General features: G+C 41.5%; 1 protein-coding gene and 1 pseudogene across 4 annotated transcripts; one reads left to right on the top strand and one right to left on the bottom strand.

Annotated features, from left to right (window-relative positions):
* The first annotated feature begins 1,059 nt into the window (after positions 1 to 1,059).
* Positions 1,060 to 14,984, top strand: MFAP5 (microfibril associated protein 5). 4 transcript variants are annotated; one of them, XM_008528859.2, is made up of 10 exons: positions 2,268 to 2,818; positions 3,347 to 3,406; positions 4,422 to 4,457; positions 7,236 to 7,280; positions 7,636 to 7,668; positions 8,262 to 8,297; positions 10,271 to 10,300; positions 11,032 to 11,119; positions 11,699 to 11,772; positions 13,076 to 14,984. In XM_008528859.2, exons 2-10 carry the CDS (start codon positions 3,349 to 3,351, stop codon positions 13,186 to 13,188), a joined length of 513 nt encoding a protein of 170 aa, XP_008527081.1. In that variant the 5' UTR covers positions 2,268 to 2,818; positions 3,347 to 3,348; the 3' UTR covers positions 13,189 to 14,984. The 4 variants fall into 4 exon arrangements, with proteins under 4 accessions (XP_008527079.1, XP_008527081.1, XP_008527080.1 ...); XM_008528857.2 differs by lacking the exon at positions 8,262 to 8,297 and having other exon boundaries at positions 1,060 to 2,818; XM_008528858.2 differs by lacking the exon at positions 4,422 to 4,457 and having other exon boundaries at positions 2,585 to 2,818.
* Positions 14,985 to 18,075: 3,091 nt separating this feature from the next.
* Positions 18,076 to 18,887, bottom strand: LOC103556647 (large ribosomal subunit protein eL18-like; annotated as a pseudogene).
* Between the last annotated feature and the right edge of the window lie 895 nt (positions 18,888 to 19,782).

Raw genomic sequence — 19,782 nt, 5'->3', positions numbered from 1 at the left:
ATATTTCAGAAAGGAAGGAACAGAAAGTGCAATGTACAGAGGCATGAAGAACAGCGTATTGGAGCAGGTATGGGTTACTAAGAAGCGGAGAGTTTTCTGAGGACTCTATGTTTGCTGGCTCCTAAGGCCTGCACTGAGGCCATCTTTTAAGTTTGGCTGTTGCTATTTTATTGCCTCATTGCTCTACACACCGCTCTCTCTCTTCCCTCCCTCCCCACCTCATACAATCCTCCTTCTTTCCTTTTATGGGAATTTTTTTTGTGTTTAGGCCCTGGATTTAATTTTGTTGGATTGGACTGTAGTAATAACGTTTCTGTACATTTGCCCAGAGGCCTTCAGCTAATGGGTGTATTCTTTACAGGCCAATAAACAGATGACTAAAGCCAGCGTGCTGTCTCGCATCTCTGTCTCCTTTCTCTTTCTTTGCACTTTACTCATCTTCCATTGGTTGGAGATCTTTTCCGAAAACTAAAATTTTCTTAGGTAACACAAACATTAGATTGCCTTCTGCATCTGCCCGTCAGTTCCATGAGGACTTTCCTGTTGCTGGAGAATATGCTCTTCACCCACCGGAGATCCAGCCTGTGTCAGAAGGGAGTATGGACTGCTGCCCAGGGAATTCTCCCCCAGTGTCAGGGAGAACCTCAGAAAATTATGGGCTCACATCTCTGGATGGTAGTTGCTCATTTCTGGCTAATGGTGCTGATTTTGACGTGATGTAATTCAAGGATAAACTGATAGTGTAATCGAACAGAGGCTCACCCAATCACCTTGAGAAAAGTAAATCTGAGGTTCTCCAAACCTGGTAGCCAAGCCTGGGCTCTGAAGACAAATGGGGAACAGTGCCAGAAGAAAGGGGCCACCGTAGCTGCCATGAAGAAAAAAAGTAACCAAACTATTGTGAAATAAACTGCCTTCTTGAATGCCTATTAAGCCCAAGAAGAGATAGTGGCTTCTGCTCTCTGCCAGTTCCTGCCTTGCTTCCTCTCCTCTTCTGCACCCTGCCTGTCTTCCCCATCTGCCTTGCTCTGAACATTCTGTTCCTGTTTTCACTGTCTTAACTTCAGACTCCCTCCTAAGACCCCAGGAGAGCACCCCCTCCTACTGCCTGGGGAGACTTTCCTATAGTCTCTAGCTAGGCCAGCACACTGAGGTCATTGCTCTCCCTGCCAAATCATTGGCCTGAGTTCAGTTTCTCCATCGGTCTGAGCTTCATGGAAAACATGATTGTTGCTCTAGGCTCTCTATTATATGTCCTGCCTTAGTTCTGCTTTGCATCTGCCGTTTTGTTTCTCCCGGACCCTCACCTCCCTGCCTTTTCTTTCCCTAACTCTCCTCAGACTAGAGTCACATCTGTTTTCCAGCCTCTGCACTCTCACTGTGAAGCAGATGGGAGAAGAGCAAGGTCCGGGCCAGGGAGATCTGAAGAGCTGGGTTTGTACTCAGATTTCTTCTGAGGACTCACCAGAATCCATGTGTCTCAGAGACGGAACATGTACAGCTCCCTTGGAGGAACTGGAGGTGTCATTTGCTTATTTCTGACTACGTCTATAGCTGTCCCTTCCTCCTAACTAGACAGCTAGGTTCCTTCTTTTTTTCCTTCTTTCCTTCCTTCCTTCCTTCCTCTTAGCTCATTAAGGAGACCCTCAGTGTTGACTAAAGGTGCTAACAGATAAATTGAAACTCATACCCTTCTAGTACACATAAGGTCGACCATTTCTCAAATATGAGTTTCTATAATTCAAGATTATTCCCTCCAAAATGGAGATGTTTTAATGGTCCAACCACCAGTGTCTTTATGAATAAGAGCAAATACAAAGTCATTAAAACTCCTGGATCAGAGAAAGTGTTATCTACATATTACACGATCTGAGGAAAAGCACATGATCTGAGGAAAAGGCAAGCAAAATGAACTTGGCTCCCAATTTCCTTTGGGCTTCTGATGGCACTTTATCCTTAAGATTCTAGAAATCAAGATTCTTAGCATAAGCTTAAACAAAGCCAAAAGACAGAACAAGTCTGGCATCTCCTCTCACAGAGCTCCTCCATGTTTCAAAAACAAATTTGGAGAGTTCTGTGTTTCTCAGCCTTTCCTAACCCTAAGACAGACAGCGCTCCTCTTGGATGAAATTCATGTGGTGTCTGTGTTGGCTTGGATTTGGAAGTAAATAGGATTCCCAGGGGAAAAAAACAAGAGCCTGAATGCGTGGGTCAAGAAAGAGGCAAAGAAAAAAGAGAAATACAGGGATAGAAAGGAATTTGTTGGTGTTGAAGAGATGAACGTTGAAAAAAAATGAAAGCGAGAAAGGAGGATGGAGGAATGATTCAAATACAGAAGACAGCCAGAGAGACAGAAACAGATTCTGGTGATGTTCAGTAAAACACTCCAAGGATGAGGGGAAACTATTTAAGTAAGAAGGCACTCAAGGAAAAGGGGATGTTGGGGCCAGATTGTGAGAGGAAAAATAGGCTCATGGAAGAAAGGCAAATACGAGCTCGGGCCAACTCTCCTAGCGAACGGCAGCATCTCTCACCAATGTGGTCATAATCTTAGGAATGAGGGTGTGAGTGACTGCAAATTCCCATCCCCCTTCTCATTCCAGCCTCATTGCACTCCTCTAGCCTGGCTTCCTCTCTCTCTCTCTCTCCCCTTCGCTCTCCCTCATCTCATTGTTTCAGAGTAGGCCAAATTTGAAGTCCTTCCCAGGGAGTGGCCCTGTTCATCTTATTCTCCAGCCAAAGCAGGAACAGCGTGAGAAGGAGAGAGACACTTTCAGCAGCCAAAGGACTCGGTGGAAAGAGCAGAGGACCATAGACAGTGAGTTATTCAATTATATAAAACTTGAAATAGAAGGAGTGTGTGTGTGTGTGTTTGTTTGTGTTTGTCCATTGAAAGGCTGGAGGAAGGCAATGGGGAATGTTACTGAACTTGGATTTGAGCAAACATCCCAATTATCTATAGAAGTTTAATGAAGGGAGGCATCAAGATGAGCAGATGATATAAAAATGACACAGATACCAAAAAGGAAGATTAGATACTAGGGATGAAAGAAGCCACAGGGTAGGGGCAAAGTTGGACCATTTTGAATATAAAAATTCCTCTGACTTGGTAGATAAGAACAATGAGAGTGAGAATAATGGCAGGTGATCAAAGAATAGAATTTTAAGGAGAAATAAATGTTGAGTGAAAGATAAGAAAAGAGAGACAGGGTTTGAGTCATATGGGGGACCAAGAAACCTCTTGGGGTGACAAAGAGACAGGGCCCTACAGACCTCCGTGCCTGGAACTGAGATGCTGATGTGTCCCTGAGCATTACAATCTCTACTCTACCTACCACCCTGTTAGATATGCTGCTCTCAGGACCCAAGGCGCTGCTGTTTCTCACTGCACTCATCATCCCCTGCGGTGAGTCCCTACCTTTTATTCTTTGCTCCCTAAACTTCAGCTCCTCAGCGATACACGTGTGTGGAGGTGCGTGTTAGAGCGTGGGATGGAAGGAGGTTGAAGGGGAATGGGAGGAGAGATGCTTGTTATTGAGTTCTAGAATTACTATTAAAGAGAGAAAAGAACAGATTTCGTGTCAAAGAAGAAAGGGCAAGAGTATGGATAGAGATGACCTCGGGCTTGGAAAAAGGTATCCTGAGAGTTATGAAACTAATGCTAAATGAAGATGCACAGATGCCTATTAACCAAAATAGGGTCACAGACATAGATATACAAGTAAATACCAAAGGAAAAAGAAACTGATATACAAGTGCATACACAAACATAGAGACCACCTAATAAGAAACTGGACCAAATTTAAATTCTGAAGGAAAATAGTGGGAGAATATACACTAACACCTAACAAACACCAGCACCAGCATACACACAAATATATTCACACGCACACAAAAAACACATGCCATGTCTGTACACAAAAGAAAAATGATCTTCACAGATTTCACAGAATCTAGCTAGGAGATTGGCCACAGAAAGTGAACCTCAAACCTCAAAGAAATCCTGCTTGATTTCTTTTCTCTTTCTTCCAGATACAGACTGTGAAAAAATAATTTTTTTGCCTTGTTCAATAGTGTACCTAGTGGGACAGTTGTGGGAATAGAAGGACAGCACACATTAGAAAGGCTGCTGGCCCTGTCTTTGCAACAGGACCCCACCCCTTCTGGTTGGGGATGAGGGCAAAGGGCATCCTGAGTCAGGGCACAGCAGAGCAGGGCTTTGTTCTCAGGAACTGGTCTTTCTTGAGTGTCTCCATGTTTGTTTGTAGCGCTAACAGTCTGAGTAATTCTGTTTTAAGCAATATAGAAGTAAAGCATAGAAAGATAAAGCACAACCCATCATTTTCTGGTTCATCTCATCAAAGCTTTATGGAGCATAGAGCAGGAGTCACTCACATCGTTTTCTCCTTCCTTTGGTACAGACTGGACACCCCTAGGGGTCAATGGTCAACGAGGAGGTAGGTAAACCCTTGGATCTGCGCTCTGTTGGGATTCTTATTAGGATAATGCAGCTGAATGGTGAGAGTTAAAGAATCTGTAACACGACAGAGATACACTTCCGGGGGTGGGGTAGGGGACAGGATCTAATTCACCAGTTTTCACAATCCTATTATCCCATTCATAAAACCTTGTTGTCTTTTTTTTTTTCACTACTGAAATTCCCAAGACCTCCTCAATGCCCATCTCTTGTTTTCAGTCTTCTTGATACATCTCTTATCTCACTCAGAAGATGCCCACTAATCCTAACAGAAAGCATTTTCCTATCCATGTAACAGTGGAAAAATTAAAATGCGAAGACAGGATGAGAAGTCATGTCAGTACTACAGTGAAATTGTGGCACAACTGGACAGAACCCAAAAGCTTTGGTGTCCAAAGACCACTTCCTTCAGCCTGATGAGCGAAACTCTGATCAACATCTCCGCTCTGCCTCCAGACCTTCAACAGAATTATGATTTCTCTCTTACCTTTCCCAACCCTTGAGACCATGACAGTATGTAACCCATTAATGGGGCCTCAAATCAAATTAGTGGGTCACAATTGGTATTTTTTTAGTGAATTAGGATAGATTAAAATAAAAATAAAGTACATTGCAAGAGTAAAGTATTATCTTACCAAACTTCTTTTAGTTTTGTATGTGTACACTGGGGCACAACATAATTTCTTACTGTGTGTCCTCATACACAAAATAAAAATATAGGAACAAAACTTTTTTTCTCTGTTGTGGGTAAAAAGGGCTGAATCCTCAAGTTTCTGAAGCTGTTTCAGATTTCAGTACTACCAAAAGTAAAAATCTGAATTAATTTCTCTGGGCTGGTTAAGGTCCAGTCCTGTTTAATGACTTAATGATGCTTTTCTAGCAGAAATATTATACAATAAAAATGTCACCTTAAGATTCCTTTTCAGAGAATATTCATGAATCCCAGATAAGCATTTATATGATGGTAGCTCATGGAAAAGTGGGTAGCGGGCAAACTGAGGAATATACAGAAAAGCAGTGCTCTGCCCTGAAACCCAAGGAGACAGCTAGGATGCACTCAACCTCTTTGCTCTCCCACTGCTTCATTTCTGTTTCTCTGCGTGGCTGGACTGGAATGCAGCTAGAGGAAGGGAAACAGGGCCGGCCAGGGCTGCACCCTGGGGAGGCTCCACGCCTCTCTTACAGGCTCTGGAATGACTAGGTCAGTGGTTTTTTAAAAAATATCCTATGGGATTGGAACAGACCTGGATTGCTTTTATCAAAATTTGTTCTGAAAGAAGAAAGCTTATAGTGAGTCTTAAAGACACGAAGGCTCTTTTGTCAGATGGATGACTTTCTATCTGAAATTCTTTTGAAAGGGATGAGGTAAGCAGTAAGCAGGGAAAATCCATTCAAAATGTTCTGTTCATGTTTTGCCTCTAGTACAATGATCAACACCTCTGACACGCTTTGTAAAAATGCTATTCTCACCAGATTGAAATCTGACATTTAGACTGAAGTTTTCAAAAAAGAAAAAAAGTCAAAACAAACTCTGTGAATTTGCTGACCCCTAGTGGGTAAAATAGATTATGATTATCAGCCGTCTACAAAGGATAACTATAGATGAGACATTTGCTAAATATATGGATGTTAACACTGTTTTCTTAGTTTGTTTTTTAAAGTCAAGACAATTTGTTTTAGGAGGTGCTATTATTTATAGTTTCAAATTCCGTTTTCTTAGTTTATTGTAATTGATTTCACCTAAGACCTGGGTCGTTTTTGTTTCTTCTCTGCCCGCCTTTAGTCTCCAGTGATCAAGTGCAAGACACTCTCTACTAACACTGGCACTTCCCCTCCCCTCTCTTCACCTTCACTTCTCCTTGAGCATCAGAAACCCATCAACATGACCTTTTGTGAAAATTCTTGTCTATAAGCATATCAGCAAACTGATATTGAATTGTATCAAAATTATAAATATCAAAATCACAATGTCTTTGGTAAAGACAATTTCTCTTTAAATAAGTATCACAGAGAGGTCATCAATCCACTGCAATTATTAACAAGTTCTATGATTTGGGGTAAATTATTTATTCTTCTGGTGCTCGGTTTTATCATCGGTAAAACAGATTTAAGCAGGGGCTAGCCCCGTGGCTGAGTGGTTAAGTTCTCATGCTCCGCTGTGGCGGCCCACGGTTTTGCTGGTTCAGATCCTGGGCACGGACATGGCACCACTCATCAGGCCATGCTGAGGCAGCGTCCCACATGCCACAACTAGAAGGACCTGCAACTAAGATATACAACTATGTGCCAGGGGGATTTGGGGAGATAAAGCAGAAAAACAAACAAACAAAACAGATTTAAGCAGTACCTGGCACAGAGTAAACCCAGATTAACTATATGTATTATTATCTGTTAGGACAATGAAATAATATGCTATTCCTGCAGTCCAATGCTTAATCAACATCTAGTTGAGAAAGAGGATGCCTGTGGAGGATTATCTGATGGGCATGTAGTTCATTCATTCCTGTTGATAAGGCGGACAAAGGAAAAAGGATATTCTAGGCTGGGACTGTGTAGGTGTATTCACGGAAGTAGGAAAGCGTGACGTTTGTTTGGGTTACAGGGGAAAGGGCTTCGGGTTGAGAAGGAAGCCAAAAAACAACATTGTGGGATACTTACTATGTGCCGGCCGCTGTGCTGGTCAGTTTCACTGACTGGGAGTGCAAAGGTGGGAGGGGCACAGAATGCTCAGCAAATGCTTTCTGATTTTTTCATTCAGACGATGTGACTCAAGTGACGCAAGAAACCTTCACAGAGGATCCCAGTAAGCTACTTGTTTATTTCTTTGCTTTCATCTTGGTGATAGAAGGGTGAGGATGATGTCTGTACAAAGAAAAACGAGGACTAGGAGAGAGGTCAGTGGAGACTCTGAGCTCACGCAGAGCCCTGTTGTCTGTCTTAGATGCCTCTGACACTGTAAACACGCCCAGTCTTTTTATCTCTTCCATTTCCTCTTGTGACGGTCCCTTATATTTGCCCAAGAGTCCACGTGCTTTCACTTCAATCTTTCTTGTCTCCTTTTAGATCATCATCCCTTCATCCAGCCTTTCTTTTCTTTTTCTTTTAGGAAAAGTATTTCCTACCTGCGTTTTTCATTCTCTGTTCTCTTGTCTTTGCAGATCTGGTGAATGATCCTTCGACGGATGAAACAGGTAGATTTTACTACAGTTCTTTAAAAACGGCATGATTTTTGTTAATATTCACAATATTTATTCCAGCTCTCAAATTAATCCTATATTTTATCTCTCTGAAAGGGATAGAGGGATTGTGGGTGTGTTATTCAGTGACAGTGGAATGAAAGCCAAGAAGGGACTCCGACTTCGCTAAAGGAAGGAAATAGTGGATTAATAGCTAAAATAAGGCTAAAATAATAAATTATATAATATAATACAAAATATATATAAAATATATAAAATACATATTATATATTATATATATTTATTAAAAATATTTTATTTTATATAAAATATATAAAATATAAAACATAAAATTTAATATAAAATAACAAATTAATAGCTAAAATAAGTGGATAATAAAGGATTTTAAAAATTAGTGTAATGTCTATAGGCCAAATATTCTTCAAAAAATATTCACCACTACTTCAATTAACACTATTCCCTTGAACATGATGCACCCAGCCATAGCCTTGACCTTGCACTGATATCTCCATTCTCCCTCTTCTACTCTGCCTTCCCCCTTGCCGATTTAAAGCCCTCCTCATACCTGCTGTTTTGTGCCTTTTCAGTTCTGGCTGATATCACGCCTTCCACAGATGACCTGGGTGAGTTCAGATCCGGGATCCCAGGGCCCCCAGGGCCATTCTGGGCTTTCCTCAGAGCCCATTATGGAAGGCAGTACAGCTGGTGAAGGATCCTAAATAGACAGCACCACAGTTTATGTAGCACATTCTTCCAACAGTTCACTTTAAATTAATGACATTTTTGATGCCTTAACAAGCGGGAACAGTGCTAGGTGTTGATATACAAAATACCAAGACGTGATCTTTTCCTCAAAGTTTCCAAGACTGGACAGGTAAAGCCAAGACAAATATATAAACAAATACATGTTTGGGAAGATAAAAGGAAGCTTTCTAGAAGAAGCAATGGTTAAACTGAATTTTGAAGGAAAAATTGGAGTAAGCCCGGCAGTCATGTAGGGGATGGCCATTCCAGCCAGAGGGAATAGCATGTTCAGAGATGCGAAAGAAAAATAGCGCTTGGCACATTGGGGAAACTGAGTTTTTTTATTGATTAGGGCAAAAACTACAAGAAACAAGTAAGTGGTAGGATGTGCGAAAAAGAAGCTAGATTATTTTTAACAAATAGTTACTGAAAATCTGCTACTAGGTGCCAGGGATATAAATGTGAACAAAACTGATTTTCTTCTACTAGCTATCTTTTGTCTAATAGACAAGATAGACAAATGAACAGACAACTTTATTCAGTTTCACAAAATGCTATAATCAGTACAGGCAAAGGAAGCTACAGAAGACTCAAAAAGAGTCCTTGACTACATCCAGCGCTGGGGGTTAGGAAAGGCTTTTCTGGAGGGCACAGTAGCTAACTTGCTTCTTGAAAGACAAGTAGAAGTGAATCAAGTGAATAGAGGCGGGAAGAGCTTTTAGGTAAAGAAAACCACATGGACAAAGGCTTAGGATAGAAATGAAAACCAATCAGAGAGGAGTTTATGCAAAGAAAGGTTCTAATCAGATTTGTGAATTGGAAAACCAGTGAGGACCCTGTTGTAATAGACTCAATGAAAGATGGTGGCCTGAACTAAGGTAGAGGTAGTGAGAATGAAATGTGAGCTGTCAGGCGGAGAGGACTATCGAGACGATGGCCAGTTTTCTACTGGGTAGAGGGTGGTTATTGGGTGCCTGGTGGTACCATTCACTGAAGAACAATTTAAACTGATGAAGGGAAAGATAGTCAAGTCAGTTTGAGATATGTTGGATTTGAGAGATCTTTGAAAAATCCATGAACTCTTCCATAAAATAGCAGTTGGATTTATAGGTCTGGAGCTTAGAAGAGAGGTCTGGGGTAGAAGTATAAATCTGAGAATTCTCAGCATATAAACCTGCAACTGGAACCCAGGAATAGATACAATCGCCTAGCATACTTCCCATAGTATCCTATTAGCAACTCCTTCAAAACATCTTTACAGATAACGCCCATGGTTAGCGTATTCCCTCAAGACTCATCTTACTCGTTCATTTGTTCTCCATTCAACAAACTAGGCCATATTTAACCTGCCCTAGGGTAGGTTTGGCTGTGGCTATGACTCTCATTATTCTTTACCCAAAAGCCTTTATCAAAGAACCATGATGATGTATCTAATTTACAGAGAAGAAATTGTCTTTAATGAGGAAGAGCTTCTACAGGATAATAATCTTTTCTCTCCTTAGCTCTAGGATGAAGCTCTTCTGGACATATGGCTCTCTGCCTTGTGTCCCCTACTAAATTTGCTTCTTGACAACAACATAAAGATACTCAAAATACAATAAATTTCTCAACTTTCTAGGAGAGAAACAAGAAAGGCAAAATCAAATTTCCCATCCTAACTTCCAAATCTCTTCAATTTTGTGGATCGAAACAGCTCGTTATGGATTTTCCTTTAGAAGTTGCTAAAAGAGTTATTAACTCATTTGTTTCCTATTTATGGGTGTCCCACGTGGGTCTCAAGTGAGGCAACATGAATTACAGAGGAAGCAACTTCTAGAACTAGTAATAACTGAATAAAATTTCTGCCTTCCAGCCTCGCCCAATGATAAAAATGCCACTGCAGGTATGATTGTCTTTTTCTTAAGCTTTTTTTCTTCCTGAGGATTCCTTACCTCCTTCTTCTTTGGAGGGCACTTGGTACATCTTCTAGTTTACTTCCAATTCTTTCTCAGAGAATATTTTTACTACCCTTTATTTTCCCACCCCACTCCCCTTTGTTAAAGAGCTCCTGTCCTAAAAATCATGGGGAAAAGACAGAACCCCTTTTGCATGGTCCTGAAACAATCCTGTCCCTAAACTACCTTGGGACTTTATTTGGCTCGTGGGTTGTGTGTTGGGAAGTGACTGCAAGGACTCAAGATTACCATAGATGTCATGACTAGAATTGCTTTCTTTAATGTAGTGATAATTCTGATGTGCAGAAAACCACTGGAACAGAGAAACAGTGGCCCACCTAAGAATTCTCATTCTTCAGAATGGGATTATCAGGATTTCAATCTGATATTTCATATTGCCACCTGGATAAGCCTTAGAAGGACTTTTTCCTAGAAGAGCCCTCAGAGATTATTTAATCCACTTCTGTTTCCAGGTAGGGAAACACCGAAATTTCATTTTAGCCAATTTCCTAGTGCTCTGTTTTAGTGAGCGGGAAAGACATGCCCCAACTTACTATGATCCTCTGTAGAAACTACTTTGTATTTGTTTCCCACTCTTATCTCCTCTCCTCTAGCCTTTTAATCTTTTGTTTATGGCTTTCCTATTGTTATGCCTCTCCCGATTTTTGGGCTTCTTCAGAGTGCCGGGATGAGAAATTTGCTTGCACAAGACTCTATTCTGTGCATCGGCCAGTCAAGCAATGCGTTCATCAGTTATGTTTCACCAGGTAAGGAATCCCAGAACACCCAGAGAGCATCTTACATGGTAGTGGTTTTGTGTCAGTAACTAATGAGCACCCACTGTGAATGGGGCAGAAGTTTTTAGCATGACCCTCCTAAGCCATTCCTGAAGATGCCAGCTAGAACCTAGAGTCTGGACTGAGGCATATGGAGAACAGACTGACTAAGAACTCTAGACCCAAGAAAGCAAATGAATGAGAGGGCTGGAAAAAGGAAAGTCATGAGGCAAACACTGGTACGTTGAATTTATTACCTCATAGAAAAAGGCTGAAGTAAGAGATTCAACTCTGAGGACAGAAAATAGTGGGGAGGAGTATTGAGCTTGATTGTAGGTGGAATGTGCAAAGTGTTGCTATGAAGAGTAATTCAGACCATTCCATCTCCACATTCCTCTGGAGGGAAAAAAAAGAAGTCTGAAACACTTAAGGAAACCCAAATAGGGGAGAACAGATAAGGAAGAGTGGGGAATACAGGAGGTAAAGAGACATCTTAGGCCTAGGCCAGTCCTCCCGCTCAATGATTTTTTTCTATCTCTGTCCTTAACCATGACCTTGGGACTATGGCAGTTTACGACGGATGTACATCATCAACAATGAGATCTGCTCCCGTCTTGTCTGTAAAGAACACGAAGCTATGAAAGGTAAGACGATGTCTGGGTTTTTAGGAGAGAGAGACAGTCAGGAGAGAGGTACATAGGGACATGATGCTCATGGATCTCGTGGATCTAAGCTCTGGCTTTGGAGAAGGGCTTTAGGCCACCCCTTTAACTTCTGTCAGCCCCTGGTCCACCACATTACCCCAAATAAACAATCTAAATAAAGCAGTATCTTAATATATAAACATAACCCTAAGAAGAGGACCCCTAGATCTCTTTCCAATTAGACTGTAACCCCCAACCTCTCTTCCTGAAGCTCTGGCCACTTTGAAGATCTTTCATCAGAGTTCTAGATGAGAGGGCCAAGTCAGCCATTACAGATCACAGATTCTACTAGTCTGCAGCCATGTTGACAACTCTAAAAAGAAAAAAAAAAAAAAAACCCACCACTTATTTGGAGACAGTAATGTTTGGATAGGGCCTATAAATAAATTAAAAATCTACTGGACATTTAGACACTGGCTACATTATAAACAGTCCACCAATTCCAGGAACTATTTACATTACTTATTGTGAAATTTCAGAGGTAGAGGAAGATAGAAAGACTTTAAAACAATTAAAATGGTCCAAAGTGTGTGGTTATAGACCACACATAGTGGAAGCAAAGATACTTCTCACCTTCCCCATGGCCAGCCTTAAACGATGGCTGTGGTTGATGAAGCCACCACAGACACAGCCACTTCTGACTCAGCAGCCCGCCTTGAGCTGAGTTCCTGAGTAAGACCTGTAGCGAACTTCGCAGAAGGAAACTTGCTGCTTGCCCCCATTGGCTCTGTGCAAGCCACCTGCAAGGGAAGCACCTTGACATTGAGGATGAGTATTTGGGACTCTAGGCACTTTCAAGTGTCTCAAGGGACTTACTAAAGTTAGCTTTTTGCACACAGTAAACACTTAAACATATATTGAATGATTGGACCTCATATTTTTGCTATTTAATAAGCCCATGATTAGAAGAATTGGGAGCTAGGTATAGAAAGGAAACTAAAATTTCCTGACCACTTGTGCTAGGTACTTTGCATACATTATTCACTTTAATACTCTCAACTACAGTGTTGAGGCAGGTATTTTAACACTTATTTTACACAAAGGGATAGTGAGGTTCAGAAAAGTTAAGAAACTTTATAGTAAATAGCAAATAACCAGTAAGTGGCAGAGCTGGGGTTCTAACCCACATCTATTTCTCTTCAACCTTTTCGTGACCCCACACTGCAGTCTTCTCTTTCTCCTCAAGCGTGAGCCCCTATTTCTCCCTGCATTCTCATTCCAACATGCTCTGCTTCTCTTCTAGATGAACTTTGCCGTCAGATGGCTGGTCTACCCCCAAGGCGACTCCGTCGTTCCAACTACTTCCGACTTCCTCCCTGTGACAATGTGAATCTGCAGAGACCCAGTGGTCTCTGATCATCAAGGAAGAGGAAAGAAGAATGTGTGGATGGGAGGAAGAGAATGCTCTAAGAATAGGGAACTCCTTGTCCAACCATTTTCAGCTAACCCATAGACATTAGCATTTCTTAAACCAATTGCTTTGCATGTCTAGCTTTTGCCCCTACTCCCTGATTTTTCACCCTGACTAATTAACATTTATGTCATTTTTCAATACATAAAATATAAAGTCTATATTATTGCATGGTTTGGGTGCTCCCCAATATCATAGACATGGTAGATAAATGATGACCATGTGACTCATATACAAACATTCTACATACAATTTCAAGGGAACATAAACTTTAGGTTAGTAATATTTACTATTAAATCTGTCTGAGAAAGATCTTAGAGTGAAAGAAGCTATCATTGTCTATTTTCACTAGTCATACAACTTCATTTATTCTGCTTTCAAGAGTTTCCTAGATTAACACCCCATTCATCTACATGGTCCTCTTTACTCTTATTTTAACTGTTTTGCTGATTGTCCTAACATTTGCCTGGCAATTCCTCTTTATGAGAAGAATCACAGTAATTTCTGTAGTCCTAGGAAATTTTCCAGAGCCAAGAGTTATACAATCCTACTAGCAACATATAAAGACCCAAAATGTTGTCTTTTACTAAGCTCAGAGGCTGAGGCTAGAGGAGCACACCAGGTATAGAACTTGGACTCATGATTCCACATTCAATTTTTCATGCAGTTGTCCAATCGGCAGATAGTGCTGGAAAGTAAGTCTCATGTATTTACTTAGCCCACCTCCACACATTAATTAGACAACTTAATGTGAAATCATATCATTGGTCTGAGCTTCCTTGAGTTGTTGCTACTTCTTTCATCCTCATCACTTACCAAAATCTATAGAGATTATTGTGCAAATGCATTCTAGAATAGCCTGATTTGGGGCCTTAAGAAGGGCATTCAGACCTGAACTTCAATAGGAAGGCACGAAGTTTACCCAATGGTTTCTAGGAAAGAGTAAAAGAAACACGATATTCAGTCAAACCACATTGTTATCTGGCTCTAGCAGTAACCAGGTAGCCTCAAATAAGTCATGTTCCCTCGGCAGGCCCTGGTTTAATGTCCCTATCTTTAACATGAGAAAGTTAAATTTATGTAAGTTCTAAGGTTTCTTTTAATTATATGATTCTCAAGATTTGAATGCATTAGTCTTGTTTCTTGAAACCTAGACGTAGTCTAATTCACAACAACCACGTCTGCTTTATAAGGTGGGAAATACCCTCCATTAGGACAGCAGTCCACAATGTCATAGAACAAAATCCCATTATAAGTGACAAATTATATATTATGAGCCCTTCCATCTGAATAACTCAGTAACTTTCTACAAAGCCAATGAAATTCAAGTGAGAACCAGGGGACTCTGAGACAACAAGTTACCTGAGAGAATTCCACTCTGCAGGGATGGATTCCTTTCGTATTGCTGAGAAGACTACCTAAATGACGATCAGGCTCTTGCTGTTAAGAAGCAATTTAATTTAATGGATTTGCACAACTGAATAAAGAGAAATGCTAGGAAAAGCCCCAAAGCATGTCATCTCTGCTCCGTAGTCTCTAGAAGTAAATGTACTCATACCTAGAAAGACATATTAAGTGGATATTGTAGCTACTGTAGAGAAATCTCATAGGCACAGAGTTTCCAAGAATCTCTTCGTGAACTTGACCCTCCTACTGCATGTTGAATGAGAGGTGGCATTTCCACCAGAAAGCACCTCAATCCCAGTATTGTGTATGTTGCAAATTAAACATTTTAAAATAATGTTTTCTCAAGTTTCATTTTCAGAAGAGAGTGTTCTTTGGTCTGGTTATTTCTCTTTCCCTTTTATGTTTAGAAGGAAGACCTGAATTTATGCTTTCATCTCCTTTTGAAAACTGAATACCAACATTGCTCCAATTTCTCTATTCTGCTATTCTCTGTTGCATCCTTCTTCACTCCACAACTTTACCATTGGTTCTCCAACATTCCAAATTTATTTAGTCCCCTCTAGACATGGCCCCTCCTTGGTTCCCCAGAAAATTCGTTTCCTTTTCTGCCCCCTTGAGGTCCATCAGTCTTGCTAGGTGAGGTTTCATACCTCACTCTCACTTTCTTTTTGCATGGTCAAATTGCTGTGTTTTGCCATTTCTCATTGTTCTTATATTCTCTACCTTTTTTACTCTTCTTGATAGGTAAACCAACATTTCTAACTTGCTTTCCATTCTTTCTTTCCTCATCCTTATAACGTCTCATTTTCCCCCATAACCTTGCCCTAAGAAGGGTCCCAGGTCAAAGTTTCAGGAGGTTGCTTCTGTCTCAGTTCTTTCCCTCTGCACTCTCTTCCCCATCGGCAGAATTCCATTCACCTCCTTTTGCTTGTTTTTCACTCTTGCCTCATTTCAGGTCCCTGCTGTTCTAGTTTTCTTTCCTTGTTCCTCCCGTGGAAAGGATTTAAAACCTTTTACCCTTTAAGATGTTAATATTATCCCTTTCCTGGCGAACACAAATGATAACCTTCTTAAGCAAGGAACATATATTTTGATGAAAAAGAATTATGTGGGAGCTGGCTCCATGGCCTAGTAGTTAAGTTAGGTGCACTCTGCTTTGGCGGCCTAGGTTGGGTTCCCAGGCACGGACCTACACCACTTGTTAGCAACCAAGCTGTGGTGGCCCACGTACAAAATAGAGGAAGATTGGCATGGATGATAGCTCAGAGTGAATGTTCCTCAAGCAAAAAAGAGGAAGATTGGCAACAGATGTTCGCTCAGGGCAAATCTTCCCCAGCAAAATAAATAAATAAACAGACATTATAAAAAATTATGTGAACCAAAACAATGTATCTTTAATGTTGCAATGAAAGGATTTGGTGAAAGTATCATTTGGCAATTTTTGAGCTCGAATACCTTCCTGGTACCTTGAAGAGATAGTGGGCTTATCTGCCTACCCATTAGGTTTACCCTTATTTTCTCTTCCAAACTTGAGTTGATCCTGCTCTGAGCCTAACTTTTTCTATATTTCATGCTTATGATTGGAGAAAATCCTGCTTTCTCCTTGAATGAACAAGTTCTGGAAATTCAAGTGTGCACTATGCTCTCTAAATATAGTTTCATGCACACTTTCTCTAAGTATTCTTTTGACTCACAGGCAGAAGGTGCAAAACCCAGCTGGTTTACCCACTTCTGGCCCTTACCTTTGATGACATCAAGCAGTATAAGTTGCTACCCACAAGCTCCACCCTCCTGTGCTTCAGGGTGCTTGTGGCAAGAGTTGGATGTTTAACCAAATGCTTTACAACTGGTCAGAAGGTGCAAGCAACTTGCAGCCTCTGAGGTTCCCCTTCCTTCTGTATTGAAGTAGCTGTAGCACAGTGAAGGAAGAAATGTGAGAAGAAATAGAAAAGAAGACAGAAGAGCACCGGACAAGGGGGATAAGGAACGGCAGAGTGATGACAGCTTGACCTCAGGGAAGGGGAACCAGGAGGCTAGAAGGTGGGAATAGAGAAATCTGTATGGGAGAAGGCAATCTGGAAAGTGTGGTGAAGAGGACCTGAGCAATCTGGAAACTCACAGGGCAGAATGGAAGGACATCAGGAGCAGCGGAGGGGAGGAAGCCTTGTCCTTGCAGCTTTGTCCACTCAGGGAGGCAAAGATTTGGTTAAAAATACAACACTCCAATAAAAATTGAAATTGTTATATCTTTTAGCATTTTCACTAACCAAGCATCAGGGAAAGTGACTTGTTGAGTTCCTCTGTGGTGGAGAGAGGAACAGGTGGCCACAGTTTTGTTTTTTTTTTTTCTAAAAACCAGTCAAGCAGAGCCAAAAGCAGCAGTCAGACGACTACTTCTGGGCAGAACCTAAGATGGAAAAAGCAAATGTTGTTTATATAAATAGAGGTGCAGAGCCCATTGTTTCCTGTTGACAAATCAAGCTTCACTTCACCTCAAACCCTCAATTTTTTAAAAATAGCTGATAGTGGGGTTTTCTTTTTTTTTTCAATTTCTCCAATCACTTTCAGTGAGGTTCTAGTTTTTTCCTAATACAGGCGTCCTGCAATTCTTCTCTCTCTCTCTCTCTGGTGTTTTTCTCTTTCCTCTCCCTTTTCATTTCTTCTGTGTGTTTACCTAGCCATGCATCTGTATTGTGTAGCTTTATGGAATACACTACTAAATTTATGGTTCTAGGTATAATAAAATGTACATTACAGCATCCTGTCCATTTCAATATAAAAGAATTGGTATTTGTTTCAGGGCCAGTCCTGACGTAGCTCTCACTAGTTTTGATGCTAAGGGAATAACTTCTCAACTGTAAATTGATGGCAATACATCTGCTTTACCAGTGGTTCTGAGAATTAACAAGCTCATGTATTCAAAAGATTTAGCACCTGTAAAACTATTATATATTTAATAAAGCTGTAAGGGGCTGGGCGTGTGGTGGAGCGGTTAAGTTCACAGTTCCACTTCCTCAGCCCAGGCTTCACCAGCTTGGATCCCGGGTGCGGACCTACGAACCGCTCATCAAGCCATGCTGTGGCAGGCGTCCCACATATAAAGTGGAGGAAGACGGGCATGGATGTTAGCTCAGGGCTAATCTTCCTCAAAAGAAAAATAATAATAAAGCCATAGGCCTTTTTTTTCCCATTTAGGCTGATTGGTTTCTCCCTAACTCTTCCTGAGTAGGTTGACTCTTCAGTTCCTTCCGTTGTAACACAATGAGTTTACCCTTGCTGGTTAGCCACTGAGTGGAGCAGTGTGGAAATCTGCCAACGGTCGACAATACCACCAATTCTGGTGTCTCCTTGGTTTAAGGTTTCTAATTTTAATTTAACTTTTTTTCAGCATCCAAAAATCTTTTTAATAGCAGGCGGGATCTGGGTTAGCTTTTGTAGCTGCGGCTGGCATGGCGGTCTCTGGCACACCCAAACGTAAGGCACCTGGAGCACACGGAGAGTTTGGTGTGACTGAGCACTGTTCCCGGCGCCTTGCTCAAATGCCTGTACACCTCTCTGCCCCCGTGAGGACCAGAGAGCAGGATGATGCCACAGCCCTTGGGGGAGCCCAGGGCCAGCTGGTCTAAGGTGAGGCTCTTTTTTTTTTTTTAAAGATTTTATTTTTCCTTTTTCTCCCCAAAGCCCTCAGTACATGGTTGTATATTTTTTTAGTTGTGGGTCCTTCTAGTTGTGGCATGTGGGACGCCACCTCAGCATGGCTTAATCAGTGGTGCCATGTCGGCGACCAGGATCCGAATCCGCGAAACCCTGGGCCACCGAAGTGCAGCGCGTGAACTTAGCCACTCTGCCACAGGGCCGGCCACTAAGGTGAGGCTCTTGCTTCCAGCAGTGAAGATGCGGCTCGAGGGGCAGCTGCTCACACGCAGGGCACACATCTTCAATTTGGGCACCTCAGGGACACGCACATCATCCGTTATAGCCCCTACAACCACAGCTGTTTTGTCTCCTCGCCAGGAAGCTTCATATTCTGGATGGTCCAGAAGAGAGACAGAGGCAACCAGTTGGTGCGACTCATTAACAACCTCTTCAGCACAACTTGGTTGAAGGAAGAGTTGGTTAGTCTGGCCAGAAACCCGTACAGCTCAACCAACAGCCTTTGGTGGATGTCCAGGCTCTTGGGCTCCTTGAGCCGAAGTTTAACCTTCCCATCTTTGTTGTGGCGGATGCTGACTCCCATGATGGCGCCCCCTGCTGGACCAGGACTGGACTAGATTTAATTTGTAAATTTTCTTGTCAGGTAGTTTTTTTACAAACATCATGTTTCATTGTGAGAATGACCTTGTAAGATGGGCAGCAGAGGGATTATTGTTCCTATCTTTCAGACGAGGACCAGGTTTAGAGAAGTAAAGAGATCTGGCTAACTTCGTAAAGTTTAGCATGACAGAACCAGGCCTGAGCTCATCAGTTCTACAACTTACGCTAATGTTCATTCAATTACAGGTGTAGAGAAATCTAAAGTAGCTTACTTGTCTGCCGAAGGTTGGTAAGGGAGTCTGGAGTTTAGAAAAACTGGAATAAAAAGTACAGTGTACAACAAGAAAAAAAAATTAGATTTCTAAGGTTCCCAAATTTACTATTAGTCTGTTCATGGTGGGAAAACAGCATTTTTTCCCCCTGATTGTCACGTCCTCACAGATTACCTATCTTCAAACATCACCATTGCCAAAGTCAGGGATATAGTGGTTTTTGCTAGAGAGTCAGTAACTTACAGGAAAGACTGAAGGTTTTATTTATTTTGGAGATGAACTAGACAGTAGTTTTATGCTTATCTGTTTTCTTGTTTATCTCAGAATGCGGAATGCTTTTTTTGCCCACTGACTGCGGGATGCGATGTGTGCTCCCTTAGTCAAAGTTGAGGCTGACTGCAGGGGTCTCTTTCACACTTACAGGTTTTCACACACTACATTCACTACCCAGGAACGTGCTACTCCAGAATTTTGTGGAGACAGAGCCAGTGGTTGAGAGCTACGACTCTGACCAGAAGGAAGAACGTGCAAAATACCGAAGAGGTTCATATTTTTCCTCTTCTCAGAAGAATGGAGAATCACTGTGTTTGCTGACTAGTCAATCTC

The sequence above is a fragment of the Equus przewalskii genome, chromosome 5 (assembly GCF_037783145.1).
Source record: "Equus przewalskii isolate Varuska chromosome 5, EquPr2, whole genome shotgun sequence".
Lineage (NCBI taxonomy): Eukaryota > Metazoa > Chordata > Mammalia > Perissodactyla > Equidae > Equus > Equus przewalskii.
Note: the sequence above shows the minus strand (reverse complement) of the source record. Positions and strands in the feature narration are given on the sequence as shown.